Source organism: Oncorhynchus mykiss, chromosome 21 (genome assembly GCF_013265735.2).
Source record: "Oncorhynchus mykiss isolate Arlee chromosome 21, USDA_OmykA_1.1, whole genome shotgun sequence".
Lineage (NCBI taxonomy): Eukaryota > Metazoa > Chordata > Actinopteri > Salmoniformes > Salmonidae > Oncorhynchus > Oncorhynchus mykiss.
In genome coordinates this window covers 6230790-6252644 of record NC_048585.1, presented here as the reverse complement: position 1 = coordinate 6252644, position 21855 = coordinate 6230790, and the positions used below count along the sequence as shown (strand labels likewise).

The following is a 21855-nucleotide window of genomic DNA, read 5'->3' as shown; positions in this document are numbered from 1 at the left end:
CAACATTAAAGACATCCACGTATTGAGTGACATCCGAACTCCAGCCACCCTCTGGGACTAGTTTGTCAACAGTTAGAGTTTCTCCTGTCAGATAGGACTAAATGAATAGAAATACAATGAATAGAACCGGCATCTATCCAGTTTATCCGATAGGAGAAATACAGATCACTTTTGAAAAACTGGGCATCAATTCATAAAGAGAACAGATCAGGTTTTTAATGGGTTTCCTGTAGTTACACTAAGTCGCTAGTAACAACATTGTATAACACAGTATTTGCATGGCAATAAACCAGTCACAAACTGGAGTCACATTTCAGCAGATTTGTTTTCAGGATTTTATTCATGACACCTGGTGTTACTCAGAACAGATGTAAAACACCAGCTATGTCTCAGTCAATAGGAACGTACCAGCATCACAGTTCTATGTACTGATGCCCTCCAGATCTCCTTCACCCGTTCACTGTACAGAGACTATGAGAACAGATGTAAAACACCAGCTATGTCTCAGTCAATAGGAACATACCAGCATCACAGTTCTATGTACTGATGCCCTCCAGATCTCCTTCACCCGTTCACTGTACAGAGACTATGAGAACAGAAAGCTGATAACAACGTGGACACAAGTGAAACGTCTCGTCAAGCAATGAACAGAAAGGCTTTATGTACCACACACACAGCGGTCAAAGACTGGTCACTTGTCAGACAGGATCTCCTGTGATGGGGTCATGAAAGGATCCTCTCAACACACATCATTAGCTGTTCCAAGGATCCATTCATTATGAACATCCTGAGTGGGGGTCACATGTTACCGTTGTGAACACAGTTAGGGAGGCCATTCCTCTGGTGTCCCAAAGCAAACGAGGACTGTTGTGATTCCCCCATAGGTCCTATATGACAGGGCAAGGCTGGGTTTATCCACAGGTCCTATATGACAGGGCAAGGATGGGTTTATCCACAGGTCCTATATGACAGGGCAAGGCTGGGTTTATCCACAGGTCCTATATGACAGGGCAAGGCTGGGTTTATCCACAGGTCCTATATGACAGGGCAAGGATGGGTTTATCCACAGGTCCTATATGACAGGGCAAGGCTGGGTTTATCCACAGGTCCTATATGACAGGGCAAGGATGGGTTTATCCACAGGTCCTATATGACAGGGCAAGGCTGGGTTTATCCACAGGTCCTATATGACAGGGAAAGGAAGAGCTCATTTCTTCTTGGTGGCTCTCTTTCCCTCACCCTTCTTGGGTTTCCCCTTGCCTCTCAGTTTCCTCAGCCGACGCATCTCCTCCTTGAAGTCCTCGTGTTCATCTCTGGTGGGGAAACAGGGAGGAAATGGTGTTACTGATGTGAGCTAAATTAATACTACACTGAAGGAGGTGTACAGAAGAACAGAGACAAACAGGGTCTAGAACACAGAGACAAACAGGGTCTAGAACACAGAGACAAACAGGGTCTAGAACAGAGAGACAAACAGGGTCTAGAACAGAGAGACAAACAGGGTCTAGAACACAGAGACAAACAGGGTCTAGAACACAGAGACAAACAGGGTCTAGAACACAGAGACAAACAGGGTCTAGAATACTGTCTGGTTAGAACAGAGACAAACAGGGTCTAGAACACAGAGACAAACAGGGTCTAGAACACAGAGACAAACAGGGTCTAGAATACTGTCTGGTTAGAACACAGAGACAAACAGGGTCTAGAACACTGTCTGGTTAGAACACAGAGACAAACAGGGTCTAGAATACTGTCTGGTTAGAACACAGAGACAAACAGGGTCTAGAACACAGAGACAAACAGGGTCTAGAATACTGTCTGGTTAGAACACAGAGACAAACAGGGTCTAGAACACTGTAATTTCCCTGTCTGTGGTTAGCCAGAAGAACCTTCTAAAGCCTCTAGCAGTGGTTCTGGCTAGAGTAGGGCTGTATACATTACTGCACACTGCCAAACACAGACATGCCAAAACAACCCAGATCCCTTTCCCATGAATAGGCCTATGGATCCATTAAGCCCATCACCACGCCATGTACTACCTGAAGAGTCCCATGTATCGTAGCTTCTGCGTAAGGGCATAGTAGATCTTGTGTTGAGGGTACCAGTCGTACACCTCCTTTTTCTGGGCCATGGGCGGCTCCTTGAACAGCTGGACCACCTTCATGGACTTGTTGTCCGTAGGACGCGCCACATCCCCAAAGATACGTGCACTGAGACGCGCCATACGTACGGCGTAGTTGGACAGGCTGGCCATAGCTCGCTGAAAGACAAGAGGAAAGAGAAGCAGCAAACATTGGTCAAATATGTCCTAAAAAAAATTACTTCTATAGATGGGTTTGCTGATGTCAGTATAAAGGATCGGGAGACAGGCGCAGGAATGCGTAATTTAAAAAAAACATTTTTTTTTTTTTTTAAACTTCACCCCCAAAAAATAAAAAATAACTTCTATAGACGGGTTAGCTGACAAAAACAGTCACAAAAACAAAATGACACGAGCGCTCAAATGGGGCAGAAGTCTGTTTGGTGATTCTGGATGGTCAGATAGCTAGCAACAATGACAAGAAGCTGGCATGTATGGAATCGTAGGTGGCTCGTTTCAGCTCGTTCTTCATACCATGTCTTGTTTTGACTGATGCCTGGTCTATGCTAATATGGCTAAAATTCGCACGCTACCTTGCCAACAACGGTAATGATGTATTTGACACAACAAGTGCTCATTGTGCAGATGTATATATTTTAGAGGTAGACCGATTAAATCGGAATGGCCGATTAATTAGGGCCGATTTCAAGTTTTCATAACAATCAGAAATCTGTATTTTTGTGCGCCGATTTTTTTACATTATTTTTTTACACCTTAATTTGACCTTTATTTAACACATTCTTATTTTCAATGACGGCCTGGAAACGGTGGGTTAACTGCCTTGTTCAGGGGCAGAAAGACAGATTTTCACCTTGTCAGCTCGGGGGATCCAATCTTGCAACCTTACAGTTAACTAGTCCAACGCAATAACGACCTCTCTCGTTGCACTCCACAAGGAGACTGCCTGTTACGCAAATGCAGTAAGCCAAGGTAAGTTGCTAGCTAGCATTAAACTTATCTTATAAAAAACAATCAATCATAATCACTAGATAACTACACATTGTTGATGATATTACTAGATATTATCTAGCGTGTTGTGTTGCATATAATCTGACTGAGTATCTAAGTATCTGACTGAGTGGAGGTACGCAGCAGCAGGCGCGTAAACATTCATTCAAACAGCACTTTCGTGCGTTTTGCCAGCAGCTCTTCATTGTGCTTCAAGCATGGCGCCGTTTATGACTTCAAGCATATCAACTCCCGAGATGGGGCTGGTGTGACCGAAGTGAAATGGCTGGCTAGTTAGCACACGCTAATAGCGTTTCAAACTTCACTCGCTCTGAGCCTTGGGGTGGTTGGTTGTTTCCCTTGCTCTGCATGTGTAACGCTGCTGATGTGGTGGCTGTTGTCGTTGTGTTGCTGGGTCGAGCCCAGGGAGGAGCGAGGATAGGGACGGAAGCTATACTGTTACACTGGCAATACTAAAGTGCCTATAAGAACATCCAATAGTCAAAGGTTAATGAAATACAAATGGTATAGAGAGAAATAGTCCTATAATTCCTATAATAACTACAACCTAAAACTTCTTACCTGGGAATATTGAAGACTCATGTTTAAAGGAACCACCAGCTTTCATATGTTCTCATGTTCTGAGCAAGGAACTGAAACGTTAGCTTTCTGACATGGCACATATTGCACTTTTACTTTCTTCTCCAACACTTTGTTTTTGCATTATTTAAACCAAATTGAACATGTTTCATTATTTACTTGAGGCAAAATTGATTTTTATTTTATTAGGTTAAAATAAGTGTTCATTCAGTATTGTTGTAATTGTCATTATTACAAATACATAAAAAAAATAAAAATAATAATAAAAATAAAAAAATTGGCATGAAAATCGGCCGAATAATCGGTATCGGCTTTTTTTGGTCCTCCAATAATCGGTATCGGCTTTTTTGGTCCTCCAATAATCGGTATCGGCTTTTTTGGTCCTCCAATAATCGGTATCGGCTTTTTTTGGTCCTCCAATAATCGGTATCGGCTTTTTTTGGTCCTCCAATAATCGGTATCGGCTTTTTTTGGTCCTCCAATAATCGGTATCGGCTTTTTTGGTCCTCCAATAATCGGTATCGGCTTTTTTTGGTCCTCCAATAATCGGTATCGGCTTTTTTTGGTCCTCCAATAATCGGTATCGGCTTTTTTTGGTCCTCCAATAATCGGTATCGGCTTTTTTTGGTCCTCCAATAATCGGTATCGGCTTTTTTTGGTCCTCCAATAATCGGTATCGGCTTTTTTTGGTCCTCCAATAATCGGTATCGGCTTTTTTTGGTCCTCCAATAATCGGTATCGGCTTTTTTTGGTCCTCCAATAATCGGTATCGGCTTTTTTTGGTCCTCCAATAATCGGTATCGGCTTTTTTTGGTCCTCCAATAATCGGTATCGGCTTTTTTTGGTCCTCCAATAATCGGTATCGGCTTTTTTTGGTCCTCCAATAATCGGTATCGGCTTTTTTTGGTCCTCCAATAATCGGTATCGGCTTTTTTTGGTCCTCCAATAATCGGTATCGGCTTTTTTGGTCCTCCAATAATCGGTATCGGCTTTTTTTGGTCCTCCAATAATCGGTATCGGCTTTTTTGGTCCTCCAATAATCGGTATCGGCTTTTTTTGGTCCTCCAATAATCGGTATCGGCTTTTTTTGGTCCTCCAATAATCGGTATCGGCTTTTTTTGGTCCTCCAATAATCGGTATCGGCTTTTTTTGGTCCTCCAATAATCGGTATCGGCGTTAAACTCGGTCGACCTCTAATATATTTTCAAAAAACAGATGTAATATAGTTTACATGTTGTCAACAATCTAAACTGAACAACAATCTGGGCTTACAGGAAACGTTGAATACAGTGACTCTCTTTTAAGTCCAAGAAGCAGCCATTTAACAGCTTGTCCAACTTAATAATGTCGAAATAAAGCATCAAATCCACCTTTTCTGCACCTCCAATAAAATCACTTATACAGTGCCTTGCGAAAGTATTCGGCCCCCTTGAACTTTGCGACCTTTTGCCACATTTCAGGCTTCAAACATAAAGATATAAAACTGTATTTTTTTTGTGAAGAATCAACAACAAGTGGGACACAATCATGAAGTGGAACGACATTTATTGGATATTTCAAACTTTTTTAACAAATCAAAAACTGAAAAATTGGGCGTGCAAAATTAGAGGCAGAGCAGAGGCATGAGCATCTCGTAAATATAGACAGATCTCCGTTTTATCACCTACAACAGTGTAGGAACATAACATCTAAATTGGTTGTTTAAACCTGCTCTCCTCCCAGAATGCAATACTCTTCCGCCTGCTCTCCCCCCAGAATGCAATACTCTTCCGCCTGCTCTCCCCCCAGAATGCAATACTCTTCCGCCTGCTCTCCCCCCAGAATGCAATACTCTTCCGCCTGCTCTCCCCCCACAATGCAATACTCTTCCCCCTGCTCTCCCCCCAGAATGCAATACTATTCCACCTGCTCTACCCCCAGAATGTAATACTATTCCACCTGCTCTACCCCCAGAATGTAATACTCTTCCACCTGCTCTACCCCCAGAATGTAATACTATTCCACCTGCTCTACCCCCAGAATGTAATACTATTCCACCTGCTCTACCCCCAGAATGTAATACTATTCCCCCTGCTCTACCCCCAGAATGTAATACTATTCCACCTGCTCTACCCCCAGAATGTAATACTATTCCCCCTGCTCTACCCCCAGAATGTAATACTATTCCCCCTGCTCTACCCCCAGAATGTAATACTATTCCACCTGCTCTACCCCCAGAATGTAATACTATTCCACCTGCTCTACCCCCAGAATGTAATACTATTCCACCTGCTCTACCCCCAGAATGTAATACTATTCCACCTGCTCTACCCCCAGAATGTAATACTATTCCGCCTGCTCTACCCCCAGAATGTAATACTATTCCGCCTGCTCTACCCCCAGAATGTAATACTATTCCGCCTGCTCTACCCCCAGATTGTAATACTATTCCGCCTGCTCTCCCCCCAGAATGTAATACTATTCCGCCTGCTCTCCCCCCAGAATGTAATACTCTTCCGCCTGCTCTCCCCCCAGAATGTAATACTATTCCGCCTGCTCTCCCCCCAGAATGTAATACTATTCCGCCTGCTCTACCCCCAGAATGTAATACTATTCCGCCTGCTCTACCCCCAGAATGTAATACTATTCCGCCTACTCTACCCCCAGAATGTAATACTATTCCGCCTGCTCTACCCCCAGAATGTAATACTATTCCGCCTGCTCTCCCCCCAGAATGTAATACTATTCCGCCTGCTCTACCCCCAGAATGTAATACTATTCCGCCTGCTCTACCCCCAGAATGTAATACTATTCCGCCTGCTCTACCCCCAGAATGTAATACTATTCCGCCTGCTCTACCCCCAGAATGTAATACTATTCCGCCTGCTCTACCCCCAGAATGTAATACTATTCCGCCTGCTCTACCCCCAGAATGTAATACTATTCCGCCTGCTCTACCCCCAGAATGTAATACTATTCCGCCTGCTCTACCCCCAGAATGTAATACTATTCCACCTGCTCTACCCCCAGAATGTAATACTATTCCACCTGCTCTACCCCCAGAATGTAATACTATTCCACCTGCTCTACCCCCAGAATGTAATACTATTCCACCTGCTCTACCCCCAGAATGTAATACTATTCCACCTGCTCTACCCCCAGAATGTAATACTATTCCACCTGCTCTACCCCCAGAATGTAATACTATTCCCCCTGCTCTACCCCCAGAATGTAATACTATTCCCCCTGCTCTACCCCCAGAATGTAATACTATTCCACCTGCTCTACCCCCAGAATGTAATACTATTCCCCCTGCTCTACCCCCAGAATGTAATACTATTCCCCCTGCTCTACCCCCAGAATGTAATACTATTCCACCTGCTCTACCCCCAGAATGTAATACTATTCCGCCTGCTCTACCCCCAGAATGTAATACTATTCCACCTGCTCTACCCCCAGAATGTAATACTATTCCACCTGCTCTACCCCCAGAATGTAATACTATTCCGCCTGCTCTACCCCCAGAATGTAATACTATTCCGCCTGCTCTACCCCCAGAATGTAATACTATTCCGCCTGCTCTACCCCCAGATTGTAATACTATTCCGCCTGCTCTCCCCCCAGAATGTAATACTATTCCGCCTGCTCTCCCCCCAGAATGTAATACTCTTCCGCCTGCTCTCCCCCCAGAATGTAATACTATTCCGCCTGCTCTCCCCCCAGAATGTAATACTATTCCGCCTGCTCTACCCCCAGAATGTAATACTATTCCGCCTGCTCTACCCCCAGAATGTAATACTATTCCGCCTGCTCTACCCCCAGAATGTAATACTATTCCGCCTGCTCTACCCCCAGAATGTAATACTATTCCGCCTGCTCTACCCCCAGAATGTAATACTATTCCGCCTGCTCTACCCCCAGAATGTAATACTATTCCGCCTGCTCTACCCCCAGAATGTAATACTATTCCGCCTGCTCTACCCCCAGAATGTAATACTATTCCGCCTGCTCTACCCCCAGAATGTAATACTATTCCGCCTGCTCTACCCCCAGAATGTAATACTATTCCACCTGCTCTACCCCCAGAATGTAATACTATTCCACCTGCTCTACCCCCAGAATGTAATACTATTCCACCTGCTCTACCCCCAGAATGTAATACTATTCCACCTGCTCTACCCCCAGAATGTAATACTATTCCACCTGCTCTACCCCCAGAATGTAATACTATTCCACCTGCTCTACCCCCAGAATGTAATACTATTCCACCTGCTCTACCCCCAGAATGTAATACTATTCCACCTGCTCTACCCCCAGAATGTAATACTATTCCACCTGCTCTACCCAGAATGCAATACTATTCCACCTGCTCTCCCCCCAGAATGCAATACTATTCCACCTGCTCTACCCCCAGAATGTAATACTATTCCACCTGCTCTCCCCCCAGAATGTAATACTATTCCACCTGCTCTCCCCCCAGAATGCAATACTCTTCCACCTGCTCTACCCAGAATGTAATACTATTCCACCTGCTCTCCCCCCAGAATGTAATACTATTCCACCTGCTCTACCCAGAATGTAATACTATTCCACCTGCTCTACCCCCAGAATGTAATACTATTCCACCTGCTCTACCCCCAGAATGTAATACTATTCCACCTGCTCTACCCCCAGAATGTAATACTATTCCACCTGCTCTCCCCCCAGAATGTAATACTATTCCACCTGCTCTCCCCCAGAATGTAATACTATTCCACCTGCTCTACCCCCAGAATGTAATACTATTCCACCTGCTCTACCCCCAGAATGTAATACTATTCCACCTGCTCTACCCCCAGAATGTAATACTATTCCACCTGCTCTACCCAGAATGTAATACTATTCCACCTGCTCTCCCCCCAGAATGCAATACTCTTCCACCTGCTCTACCCAGAATGTAATACTATTCCACCTGCTCTACCCCCAGAATGTAATACTATTCCACCTGCTCTCTGCCCAGAATGTAATACTATTCCACCTGCTCTACCCCCAGAATGTAATACTATTCCACCTGCTCTCTGCCCAGAATGTAATACTATTCCACCTGCTCTACCCAGAATGTAATACTATTCCACCTGCTCTCCCCCCAGAATGCAATACTCTTCCACCTGCTCTACCCAGAATGTAATACTATTCCACCTGCTCTACCCCCAGAATGTAATACTATTCCACCTGCTCTACCCCCAGAATGTAATACTATTCCACCTGCTCTACCCAGAATGTAATACTATTCCACCTGCTCTACCCCCAGAATGTAATACTATTCCACCTGCTCTACCCCCAGAATGTAATACTATTCCACCTGCTCTACCCCCAGAATGTAATACTATTCCACCTGCTCTACCCCCAGAATGTAATACTATTCCACCTGCTCTACCCCCAGAATGTAATACTATTCCACCTGCTCTACCCCCAGAATGTAATACTATTCCACCTGCTCTACCCCCAGAATGTAATACTATTCCACCTGCTCTACCCCCAGAATGTAATACTATTCCACCTGCTCTACCCCCAGAATGTAATACTATTCCACCTGCTCTACCCCCAGAATGTAATACTATTCCACCTGCTCTACCCCCAGAATGTAATACTATTCCACCTGCTCTACCCCCAGAATGTAATACTATTCCACCTGCTCTACCCCCAGAATGTAATACTATTCCACCTGCTCTACCCCCAGAATGTAATACTATTCCACCTGCTCTACCCCCAGAATGTAATACTATTCCACCTGCTCTACCCCCAGAATGTAATACTATTGCACCTGCTCTACCCCCAGAATGTAATACTATTCCACCTGCTCTACCCCCAGAATGTAATACTATTCCACCTGCTCTACCCCCAGAATGTAATACTATTCCACCTGCTCTACCCCCAGAATGTAATACTATTCCACCTGCTCTACCCCCAGAATGTAATACTATTCCACCTGCTCTACCCCCAGAATGTAATACTATTCCACCTGCTCTACCCCCAGAATGTAATACTATTCCACCTGCTCTACCCCCAGAATGTAATACTATTCCACCAACTCTACCCCCAGAATGTAATACTATTCCACCTGCTCTACCCAGAATGTAATACTATTCCACCTGCTCTACCCAGAATGTAATACTATTCCACCTGCTCTACCCCCAGAATGTAATACTATTCCACCTGCTCTACCCAGAATGTAATACTATTCCACCTGCTCTACCCCCAGAATGTAATACTATTCCACCTGCTCTACCCCCAGAATGTAATACTCTTCCACCTGCTCTCCCCCCAGGATGTAATACTATTCCACCTGCTCTACCCCCAGAATGTAATACTATTCCACCTGCTCTACCCCCAGAATGTAATACTATTCCACCTGCTCTACCCCCAGAATGTAATACTATTCCACCTGCTCTACCCAGAATGTAATACTATTCCACCTGCTCTACCCAGAATGTAATACTATTCCACCTGCTCTACCCAGAATGTAATACTATTCCACCTGCTCTACCCAGAATGTAATACTATTCCACCTGCTCAACCCCCAGAATGTAATACTATTCCACCTGCTCTACCCAGAATGTAATACTATTCCACCTGCTCTCCCCCCAGAATGTAATACTCTTCCACCTGCTCTACCCAGAATGTAATACTATTCCACCTGCTCTACCCCCAGAATGTAATACTATTCCACCTGCTCTACCCCCAGAATGTAATACTATTCCACCTGCTCTACCCCCAGAATGCAATACTATTCCACCTGCTCTACCCAGAATGTAATACTATTCCCCCTGCTCTATCCCCAGAATGTAATACTATTCCCCCTGCTCTACCCCCAGAATGTAATACTATTCCACCTGCTCTACCCAGAATGTAATACTATTCCTCCTGCTCTCCCCCCAGAATGCAATACTATTCCACCTGCTCTACCCCCAGAATGTAATACTATTCCTCCTGCTCTACCCAGAATGTAATACTATTCCTCCTGCTCTACCCCCAGAATGTAATACTATTCCTCCTGCTCTACCCCCAGAATGTAATACTATTCCACCTGCTCTACCCAGAATGTAATACTATTCCTCCTGCTCTCCCCCCAGAATGTAATACTATTCCACCTGCTCTACACAGAATGTAATACTATTCCTCCTGCTCTACCCAGAATGTAATACTATTCCTCCTGCTCTACCCCCAGAATGTAATACTATTCCACCTGCTCTACCCCCAGAATGTAATACTATTGCACCTGCTCTACCCCCAGAATGTAATACTATTCCTCCTGCTCTACCCAGAATGTAATACTATTCCACCTGCTCTACCCCCAGAATGTAATACTATTCCACCTGCTCTACCCAGAATGTAATACTATTCCACCTGCTCTCCCCCCAGAATGCAATACTCTTCCACCTGCTCTACCCAGAATGTAATACTATTCCACCTGCTCTACCCCCAGAATGTAATACTATTCCCCCTGCTCTACCCCCAGAATGTAATACTCTTCCACCTGCTCTCCCCCCAGAATGTAATACTATTCCACCTGCTCTACCCAGAATGTAATACTATTCCACCTGCTCTACCCATAATGTAATACTATTCCACCTGCTCTACCCCCAGAATGTAATACTATTCCTCCTGCTCTACCCCCAGAATGTAATACTATTCCACCTGCTCTACCCCCAGAATGTAATACTATTCCACCTGCTCTACCCCCAGAATGTAATACTCTTCCACCTGCTCTCCCCCCAGAATGTAATACTATTCCCCCTGCTCTACCCCCAGAATGTAATACTATTCCTCCTGCTCTCCCCCCAGAATGTAATACTATTCCTCCTGCTCTACCCAGAATGTAATACTATTCCACCTGCTCTACCCAGAATGTAATACTATTCCTCCTGCTCTACCCCCAGAATGTAATACTATTCCTCCTGCTCTACCCAGAATGTAATACTATTCCCCCTGCTCTACCCCCAGAATGTAATACTATTCCACCTGCTCTACCCAGAATGTAATACTATTCCTCCTGCTCTCCCCCCAGAATGCAATACTATTCCACCTGCTCTACCCCCAGAATGTAATACTATTCCTCCTGCTATACCCAGAATGTAATACTATTCCTCCTGCTCTACCCAGAATGTAATACTATTCCTCCTGCTCTACCCAGAATGTAATACTATTCCTCCTGCTCTCCCCCCAGAATGTAATACTATTCCACCTGCTCTACCCAGAATGTAATACTATTCCACCTGCTCTACCCCCAGAATGTAATACTATTCCACCTGCTCTACCCCCAGAATGTAATACTATTCCTCCTGCTCTCCCCCCAGAATGTAATACTATTCCACCTGCTCTACCCAGAATGTAATACTATTCCACCTGCTCTACCCCCAGAATGTAATACTATTCCACCTGCTCTCCCCCCAGAATGTAATACTATTCCACCTGCTCTACCCCCAGAATGTAATACTATTCCTCCTGCTCTACCCCCAGAATGTAATACTATTCCACCTGCTCTCCCCCCAGAATGTAATACTATTCCACCTGCTCTACCCCCAGAATGTAATACTATTCCACCTGCTCTACCCCCAGAATGTAATACTATTCCTCCTGCTCTACCCCCAGAATGTAATACTATTCCACCTGCTCTCCCCCCAGAATGTAATACTATTCCACCTGCTCTACCCCCAGAATGTAATACTATTCCACCTGCTCTATCCCCAGAATGTAATACTATTCCACCTGCTCTACCCCCAGAATGTAATACTATTCCACCTGCTCTACCCCCAGAATGTAATACTATTCCTCCTGCTCTCCCCCCAGAATGTAATACTATTCCACCTGCTCTACCCCCAGAATGTAATACTATTCCACCTGCTCTACCCATAATGTAATACTATTCCACCTGCTCTACCCCCAGAATGTAATACTATTCCACCTGCTCTACCCCCAGAATGTAATACTATTCCACCTGCTCTACCCAGAATGTAATACTATTCCTCCTGCTCTACCCAGAATGTAATACTATTCCTCCTGCTCTCCCCCCAGAATGTAATACTATTCCACCTGCTCTACCCCCAGAATGTAATACTATTCCACCTGCTCTCCCCCCAGAATGTAATACTATTCCTCCTGCTCTACCCAGAATGTAATACTATTCCACCTGCTCTACCCCCAGAATGTAATACTATTCCCCCTGCTCTACCCCCAGAATGTAATACTATTCCACCTGCTCTACCCCCAGAATGTAATACTATTCCTCCTGCTCTACCCCCAGAATGTAATACTATTCCCCCTGCTCTACCCCCAGAATGTAATACTATTCCTCCTGCTCTACCCAGAATGTAATACTATTCCACCTGCTCTCCCCCAAGAATGTAATACTATTCCACCTGCTCTACCCAGAATGTAATACTATTCCACCTGCTCTACCCAGAATGTAATACTATTCCACCTGCTCTACCCAGAATCTAATACTATTCCACCTGCTCTACCCCCAGAATGTAATACTATTCCACCTGCTCTACCCCCAGAATGTAATACTATTCCACCTGCTCTACCCAGAATGTAATACTATTCCACCTGCTCTACCCCCAGAATGTAATACTATTCCACCTGCTCTACCCAGAATGTAATACTATTCCACCTGCTCTCCCCCCAGAATGTAATACTATTCCACCTGCTCTCCCCCCAGAATGTAATACTATTCCACCTGCTCTACCCAGAATCTAATACTATTCCACCTGCTCTACCCCCAGAATGTAATACTATTCCACCTGCTCTACCCCCAGAATGTAATACTATTCCACCTGCTCTACCCAGAATGTAATACTATTCCACCTGCTCTACCCCCAGAATGTAATACTATTCCACCTGCTCTACCCAGAATGTAATACTATTCCACCTGCTCTCCCCCCAGAATGTAATACTATTCCACCTGCTCTACCCCCAGAATGTAATACTATTCCCCCTGCTCTACCCCCAGAATGTAATACTATTCCACCTGCTCTCCCCCCAGAATGTAATACTATTCCACCTGCTCTACCCAGAATGTAATACTATTCCACCTGCTCTCCCCCCAGAATGTAATACTATTCCACCTGCTCTACCCCCAGAATGTAATACTATTCCACCTGCTCTCCCCCCAGAATGTAATACTATTCCACCTGCTCTACCCAGAATGTAATACTATTCCACCTGCTCTACCCAGAATGTAATACTATTCCACCTGCTCTACCCCCAGAATGTAATACTATTCCACCTGCTCTCCCCCCAGAATGTAATACTATTCCACCTGCTCTACCCAGAATGTAATACTATTCCACCTGCTCTACCCAGAATGTAATACTATTCCACCTGCTCTACCCCCAGAATGTAATACTATTCCACCTGCTCTCCCCCCAGAATGTAATACTATTCCACCTGCTCTCCCCCCAGAATGTAATACTATTCCACCTGCTCTACCCAGAATGTAATACTATTCCACCTGCTCTACCCAGAATGTAATACTATTCCACCTGCTCTACCCCCAGAATGTAATACTATTCCACCTGCTCTACCCAGAATGTAATACTATTCCACCTGCTCTACCCAGAATGTAATACTATTCCACCTGCTCTACCCAGAATGTAATACTATTCCACCTGCTCTACCCCCAGAATGTAATACTATTCCACCTGCTCTCCCCCCAGAATGTAATACTATTCCACCTGCTCTACCCAGAATGTAATACTATTCCACCTGCTCTACCCAGAATGTAATACTATTCCACCTGCTCTACCCCCAGAATGTAATACTATTCCACCTGCTCTACCCCCAGAATGTAATACTATTCCACCTGCTCTACCCCCAGAATGTAATACTATTCCACCTGCTCTACCCCCAGAATGTAATACTATTCCACCTGCTCTCCCCCCAGAATGTAATACTATTCCACCTGCTCTACCCAGAATGTAATACTATTCCACCTGCTCTACCCCCAGAATGTAATACTATTCCACCTGCTCTACCCCCAGAATGTAATACTATTCCACCTGCTCTCCCCCCAGAATGTAATACTATTCCACCTGCTCTCCCCCCAGAATGTAATACTATTCCACCTGCTCTACCCAGAATGTAATACTATTCCACCTGCTCTACCCCCAGAATGTAATACTATTCCACCTGCTCTACCCAGAATGTAATACTATTCCACCTGCTCTACCCCCAGAATGTAATACTATTCCACCTGCTCTCCCCAGAATGTAATACTATTCCACCTGCTCTCCCCCCAGAATGTAATACTATTCCACCTGCTCTACCCCCAGAATGGAATACTATTCCACCTGCTCTCCCCAGAATGTAATACTATTCCACCTGCTCTACCCAGAATGTAATACTATTCCACCTGCTCTACCCAGAATGTAATACTATTCCACCTGCTCTACCCAGAATGTAATACTATTCCACCTGCTCTACCCAGAATGTAATACTATTCCACCTGCTCTACCCAGAATGTAATACTATTCCACCTGCTCTACCCCCAGAATGTAATACTATTCCACCTGCTCTACCCCCAGAATGTAATACTATTCCACCTGCTCTACCCCCAGAATGTAATACTATTCCACCTGCTCTACCCCCAGAATGTAATACTATTCCACCTGCTCTACCCAGAATGTAATACTATTCCACCTGCTCTACCCCCAGAATGTAATACTATTCCACCTGCTCTACCCCCAGAATGTAATACTATTCCACCTGCTCTACCCCAGAATGTAATACTATTCCACCTGCTCTACCCCCAGAATGTAATACTATTCCACCTGCTCTACCCCCAGAATGTAATACTATTCCACCTGCTCTACCCCCCAGAATGTAATACTATTCCACCTGCTCTACCCCCCAGAATGTAATACTATTCCACCTGCTCTACCCCCCAGAATGTAATACTATTCCACCTGCTCTACCCAGAATGTAATACTATTCCACCTGCTCTACCCCCAGAATGTAATACTTTTCCACCTGCTCTACCCCCAGAATGTAATACTATTCCACCTGCTCTACCCCCAGAATGTAATACTATTCCACCTGCTCTACCCCCAGAATGTAATACTATTCCACCTGCTCTACCCCCAGAATGTAATACTATTCCACCTGCTCTCCCCCCAGAATGTAATACTATTCCACCTGCTCTACCCAGAATGTAATACTATTCCACCTGCTCTACCCCCAGAATGTAATACTATTCCACCTGCTCTACCCCCAGAATGTAATACTATTCCACCTGCTCTACCCAGAATGTAATACTATTCCACCTGCTCTACCCCCAGAATGTAATACTATTCCACCTGCTCTACCCCCAGAATGTAATACTATTCCACCTGCTCTACCCCCAGAATGTAATACTATTCCACCTGCTCTACCCTCAGAATGTAATACTATTCCACCTGCTCTACCCAGAATGTAATACTATTCCACCTGCTCTACCCTCAGAATGTAATACTATTCCACCTGCTCTACCCAGAATGTAATACTATTCCACCTGCTCTACCCAGAATGTAATACTATTCCACCTGCTCTACCCAGAATGTAATACTATTCCACCTGCTCTACCCAGAATGTAATACTATTCCACCTGCTCTACCCAGAATGTAATACTATTCCACCTGCTCTACCCAGAATGTAATACTATTCCACCTGCTCTACCCAGAATGTAATACTATTCCACCTGCTCTACCCCCAGAATGTAATACTATTCCACCTGCTCTACCCCCAGAATGTAATACTATTCCACCTGCTCTACCCCCAGAATGTAATACTATTCCACCTGCTCTACCCCCAGAATGTAATACTATTCCACCTGCTCTACCCAGAATGTAATACTATTCCACCTGCTCTACCCCCAGAATGTAATACTATTCCACCTGCTCTCCCCAGAATGTAATACTATTCCACCTGCTCTACCCCCAGAATGTAATACTATTCCACCTGCTCTACCCCCAGAATGTAATACTATTCCACCTGCTCTACCCCCAGAATGTAATACTATTCCACCTGCTCTACCCCCAGAATGTAATACTATTCCACCTGCTCTACCCCCAGAATGTAATACTATTCCACCTGCTCTACCCCCAGAATGTAATACTATTCCACCTGCTCTACCCCCAGAATGTAATACTATTCCACCTGCTCTACCCCCAGAATGTAATACTATTCCACCTGCTCTCCCCCCAGAATGTAATACTATTCCACCTGCTCTACCCCCAGAATGTAATACTATTCCACCTGCTCTACCCCCAGAATGTAATACTATTCCACCTGCTCTACCCCCAGAATGTAATACTATTCCACCTGCTCTACCCCCAGAATGTAATACTATTCCACCTGCTCTACCCCCAGAATGTAATACTATTCCACCTGCTCTACCCCCAGAATGTAATACTATCCCACCTGCTCTACCCCCAGAATGTAATACTATTCCACCTGCTCTACCCCCCAGAATGTAATACTATTCCACCTGCTCTACCCCCAGAATGTAATACTATTCCACCTGCTCTACCCCCAGAATGTAATACTATTCCACCTGCTCTACCCCCAGAATGTAATACTATTCCACCTGCTCTACCCAGAATGTAATACTATTCCACCTGCTCTACCCAGAATGTAATACTATTCCACCTGCTCTACCCCCCAGAATGTAATACTATTCCACCTGCTCTACCCCCCAGAATGTAATACTATTCCACCTGCTCTACCCAGAATGTAATACTATTCCACCTGCTCTACCCAGAATGTAATACTATTCCACCTGCTCTACCCAGAATGTAATACTATTCCACCTGCTCTACCCCCAGAATGTAATACTATTCCACCTGCTCTACCCCCAGAATGTAATACTATTCCACCTGCTCTACCCAGAATGTAATACTATTCCACCTGCTCTACCCAGAATGTAATACTATTCCACCTGCTCTACCCAGAATGTAATACTATTCCACCTGCTCTACCCCCAGAATGTAATACTATTCCACCTGCTCTACCCAGAATGTAATACTATTCCACCTGCTCTACCCTCAGAATGTAATACTATTCCACCTGCTCTACCCCCAGAATGTAATACTATTCCACCTGCTCTACCCCCAGAATGTAATACTATTCCACCTGCTCTACCCAGAATGTAATACTATTCCACCTGCTCTCCCCAGAATGTAATACTATTCCACCTGCTCTACCCAGAATGTAATACTATTCCTCCTGCTCTACCCCCAGAATGTAATACTATTCCACCTGCTCTACCCAGAATGTAATACTATTCCACCTGCTCTACCCAGAATGTAATACTATTCCACCTGCTCTACCCAGAATGTAATACTATTCCACCTGCTCTACCCCCAGAATGTAATACTATTCCACCTGCTCTACCCCCAGAATGTAATACTATTCCACCTGCTCTACCCAGAATGTAATACTATTCCACCTGCTCTCCCCAGAATGTAATACTATTCCACCTGCTCTACCCCCAGAATGTAATACTATTCCACCTGCTCTCCCCAGAATGTAATACTATTCCACCTGCTCTCCCCAGAATGTAATACTATTCCACCTGCTCTCCCCAGAATGTAATACTATTCCACCTGCTCTCCCCAGAATGTAATACTATTCCACCTGCTCTCCCCAGAATGTAATACTATTCCACCTGCTCTACCCCCAGAATGTAATACTATTCCACCTGCTCTCCCCAGAATGTAATACTATTCCACCTGCTCTCCCCAGAATGTAATACTATTCCACCTGCTCTCCCCAGAATGTAATACTATTCCACCTGCTCTACCCCCAGAATGTAATACTATTCCACCTGCTCTACCCCCAGAATGTAATACTATTCCACCTGCTCTCCCCAGAATGTAATACTATTCCACCTGCTCTACCCCCAGAATGTAATACTATTCCTCCTGCTCTACCCCCAGAATGTAATATAGATTATTTCCAGGCATTTTTTTAGTTGCATCTTTCTATTCAGACCTTATTAGGAAGTGCCTACAGGTCGTGACGGCAGTACTGTCGATAGTTGCTCAGAGAAACTCCATTCTTTGGTAGCTAGTTACCAAATGTTTTTTGACATTATTAAAGCTTGAAAAGCTGGTGACTGGCAAGTTGAATGGCTGTTTCCTGGGTTTAAAATGGGACGGACTGCATTTTAGCAACATGAACTCTGATTAAAATCTGTTCATATACAACCCAGGAATTTCTGACAAGTGAGCACATGGTCATTTTCACATGTTCATAAATGTTTTGGACATTTGTGAAAATTCTATAGCAATATAGAGTGAAAGTGGCCGTGCGTTTGGACAATTAGTAGACACTGCAGTAAATAAAACCATCTTTCTCGTCCAGGACCAGAGTCTACGCAGACTGGTGCCCCATAGCCAATAAGAACTACAGTAGGCTTATATACCAACAAGCCATTTGCACAGAGGCCTGTCATCATTCACTATGAACTGGACTGTGTGTTTACAGGCAGTAGGGCCTGTCATCATTCACTATGAACTGGACTGTGTTTACAGGCAGTAGGGCCTGTCATCATTCACTATGAACTGGACTGTGTGTTTACTGGCAGTAGGGCCTATCATTCACTATGAACTGGACTGTGTTTACAGGCAGTAGGGCCTGTCATCATTCACTTTGAACTGGACTGTGTGTTTACAGGAAGTAGGGCCTGTCATCATTCACTATGAACTGGACTGTGTGTTTACAGGAAGTAGCAACAGTACGACTTTAGAGAATTAGAAGGCATTCACCAAAAGTCACAAAATACACCTGAATGGATTTCTGCAAATATGTAAAATATCAGGGAGTCCTCTTACATTTGGGAACTTCAGTCCTGTTGATCAAACAATCATGACAAGGTGGGCTATCTTTTCACTATATACACACACATCAACAAGATGAACAACTAATGCTAGTCAGAGCCAGATTAGCGCAACCCCTCAAACTGTTTTAGCTAGTTGGCCATCAAAAATGCACTGTTAGGGCCTCTAGAGTGGTCAAAGGCACTGCATCACGGTGCTAGATGTGCCACTAGAGATTCTGTGTTCGAGTCCAGGCTCTGTCGCAAATGGTCTCGACCGGGAGACCCATGGGGCGGCATACAATTGGCCGGGTTAGGGGAGGGTTTGGCCGGCAGGGATGTTCTTGTCCCATCGCGCACTAGCAACTCCTGTGGCGGGCTGGGTTTAATGCTGACACGGTCCCCAGGTGTACGGTGTTTCCTCCGACACAATTGGTGCGGCTGGCTTCCGGGTTAAGCGGGCATTGTGTCAAGAACCAGTTTACTGACACCGGTCATAATCAGCAGGTGTTGCGCGTCGGTAAATTCATCAGTTATTCTGCGCTCTGAAATCGAAGTAGATAGCATATCTCTTGCGTTTGCAAATTCACTCTAATTTAAGAATAGCGATTCGTATTTCTTGCTAGCTTAACCAAATGACACCTGCATCCCTAGCTCTGTAGCCACCGGAAAAGTCAGTCACTCACCCACTCCTCCAATGACATCCTCCTAGCAGCTAGCTATCTAGACTAAGTTTAGTCTGTGTTTATCTTGCTACATAACTAGATACGCTAGCCTATCAGCCACATTATAACTGACTTGTGATCATTTGGCCTTGCTAGTTTGATTGAATCAAATCTTATTGGTCACATACACATTGTTAGCAGATGTAAATGCGAGTTCAGCGAAATGCTTGTGCTTCTAGTTCCAACAGTGCAGTAATAACCAACAAGTAATCTAACAATTCCCCAACAACGACCTAATACACACTAATCTAAAGGGGTGATTGAGAATATGTACATTTGGGTATATGGATGAGCGATGGCCAAGCAACATAGGCAAGGTGCAGTAGAAAATACAGTATATACACACATGTGATATGAGTAATATTAGATATGTAAACAAAATTAAAGTGTCATTATTTCAAGTGACATTGTTTAAAGTGACTAGCGGGTCCATTTATTAAAGTGGCCAGTGATTGGGTCTCAATGTAGGCAGAAGCTTCTCTGAGTTAGAGATGGCTTTTTAGCAAATCTGATGGCCTTGAGATAGAAGCTGGTTTTCAATCTCTCGGTGATCGTATTGACATTCCCAGCCTTAGTTACAATTGTCCGTTTTTGTCCCCAAAACATAATGAGCCATTGAAACAGACTGCATTCCGAATGGTACCAGGCCCGCTGTGACTTACAACACGATAGCAATATTTTCTGGAGTACTAAGAAATGTATTAGTTTATTATATAAATCATGCATTGAACCGCATCGACCTGACAACAATTCCTTGGTGTACGTCATGGAATGTAGAGTCAAATATAACCTATTTATAAAATCTCTTATAAAAGTTGGTTTCGTAGCATAAACTGGGAATTGTATATTTTTGACTGATATTATGGATTGTCGGTTTTCAGTGGTGTAAAGCACTGAAGTAAAAATACTGTAAAGTACTACTGAAGTCGTTTGGGGTATCTAAACTTTACTATTTAAAAAAAAAAAGTAAACTTTTACTTTACTACATTCATAAAGACAATAAATGTACCTTCTACTCCGTACATTTTCCCTGACACTCAAAAGTACTCTTTACATTTCGAATGCTTAGCAGGACAGGAAAATGATCTAATTCACGCACTTAAAGAGAAAATCCCATGTCATCCCTACTGTCTCTGATCTGGAGGACTCACTAAACAGAGAACATCCCTGGTCATCCCTACTGCCTCTGATCTGGAGGACTCACTAAACAGAGAACATCCCTGGTCATCCCTACTGCCTCTGATCTGGAGGACTCACTAAACAGAGAACATCCCTGGTCATCCCTACTGCCTCTGATCTGGCGGACTCACTAAACAGAGAACATCCCTGGTCATCCCTACTACCTCTGATCTGGAGGACTCACTAAACAGAGAACATCCCTGGTCATCCCTACAGCCTCTGATCTGGAGGACTCACTAAACAGAGAACATCCCTGGTCATCCCTACTGACTCTGATCTGGAGGACTCACTAAACAGAGAACATCCCTGGTCATCCCTACAGCCTCTGATCTGGAGGACTCACTAAACAGAGAACATCCCTGGTCATCCCTACTGCCTCTGATCTGGAGGACTCACTAAACAGAGAACATCCCTGGTCATCCCTACTACCTCTGATCTGGAGGACTCAC

At 44.3% G+C, this 21855-nt stretch overlaps 1 protein-coding gene across 2 annotated transcripts in view; it reads right to left on the bottom strand.

Annotated features, from left to right (window-relative positions):
* Nucleotides 1-311: 311 nt before the first annotated feature.
* mrps33 (mitochondrial ribosomal protein S33) overlaps nucleotides 312-21855 on the bottom strand; it is a 24253-nt gene continuing 2709 nt past the window's right edge. Inside the window, exons 2-4 of one of the 2 annotated variants that reach the window (XM_036956489.1) lie at nucleotides 2040-2260; nucleotides 1184-1313; nucleotides 312-1109 (exon numbers count right to left, since the gene is read on the bottom strand). In XM_036956489.1, the coding sequence (XP_036812384.1) occupies nucleotides 1208-1313; nucleotides 2040-2254 (321 nt within the window). In that variant the 5' untranslated portion in view covers nucleotides 2255-2260 and the 3' untranslated portion in view covers nucleotides 312-1109; nucleotides 1184-1207. 2 annotated transcript variants of the gene reach the window in all.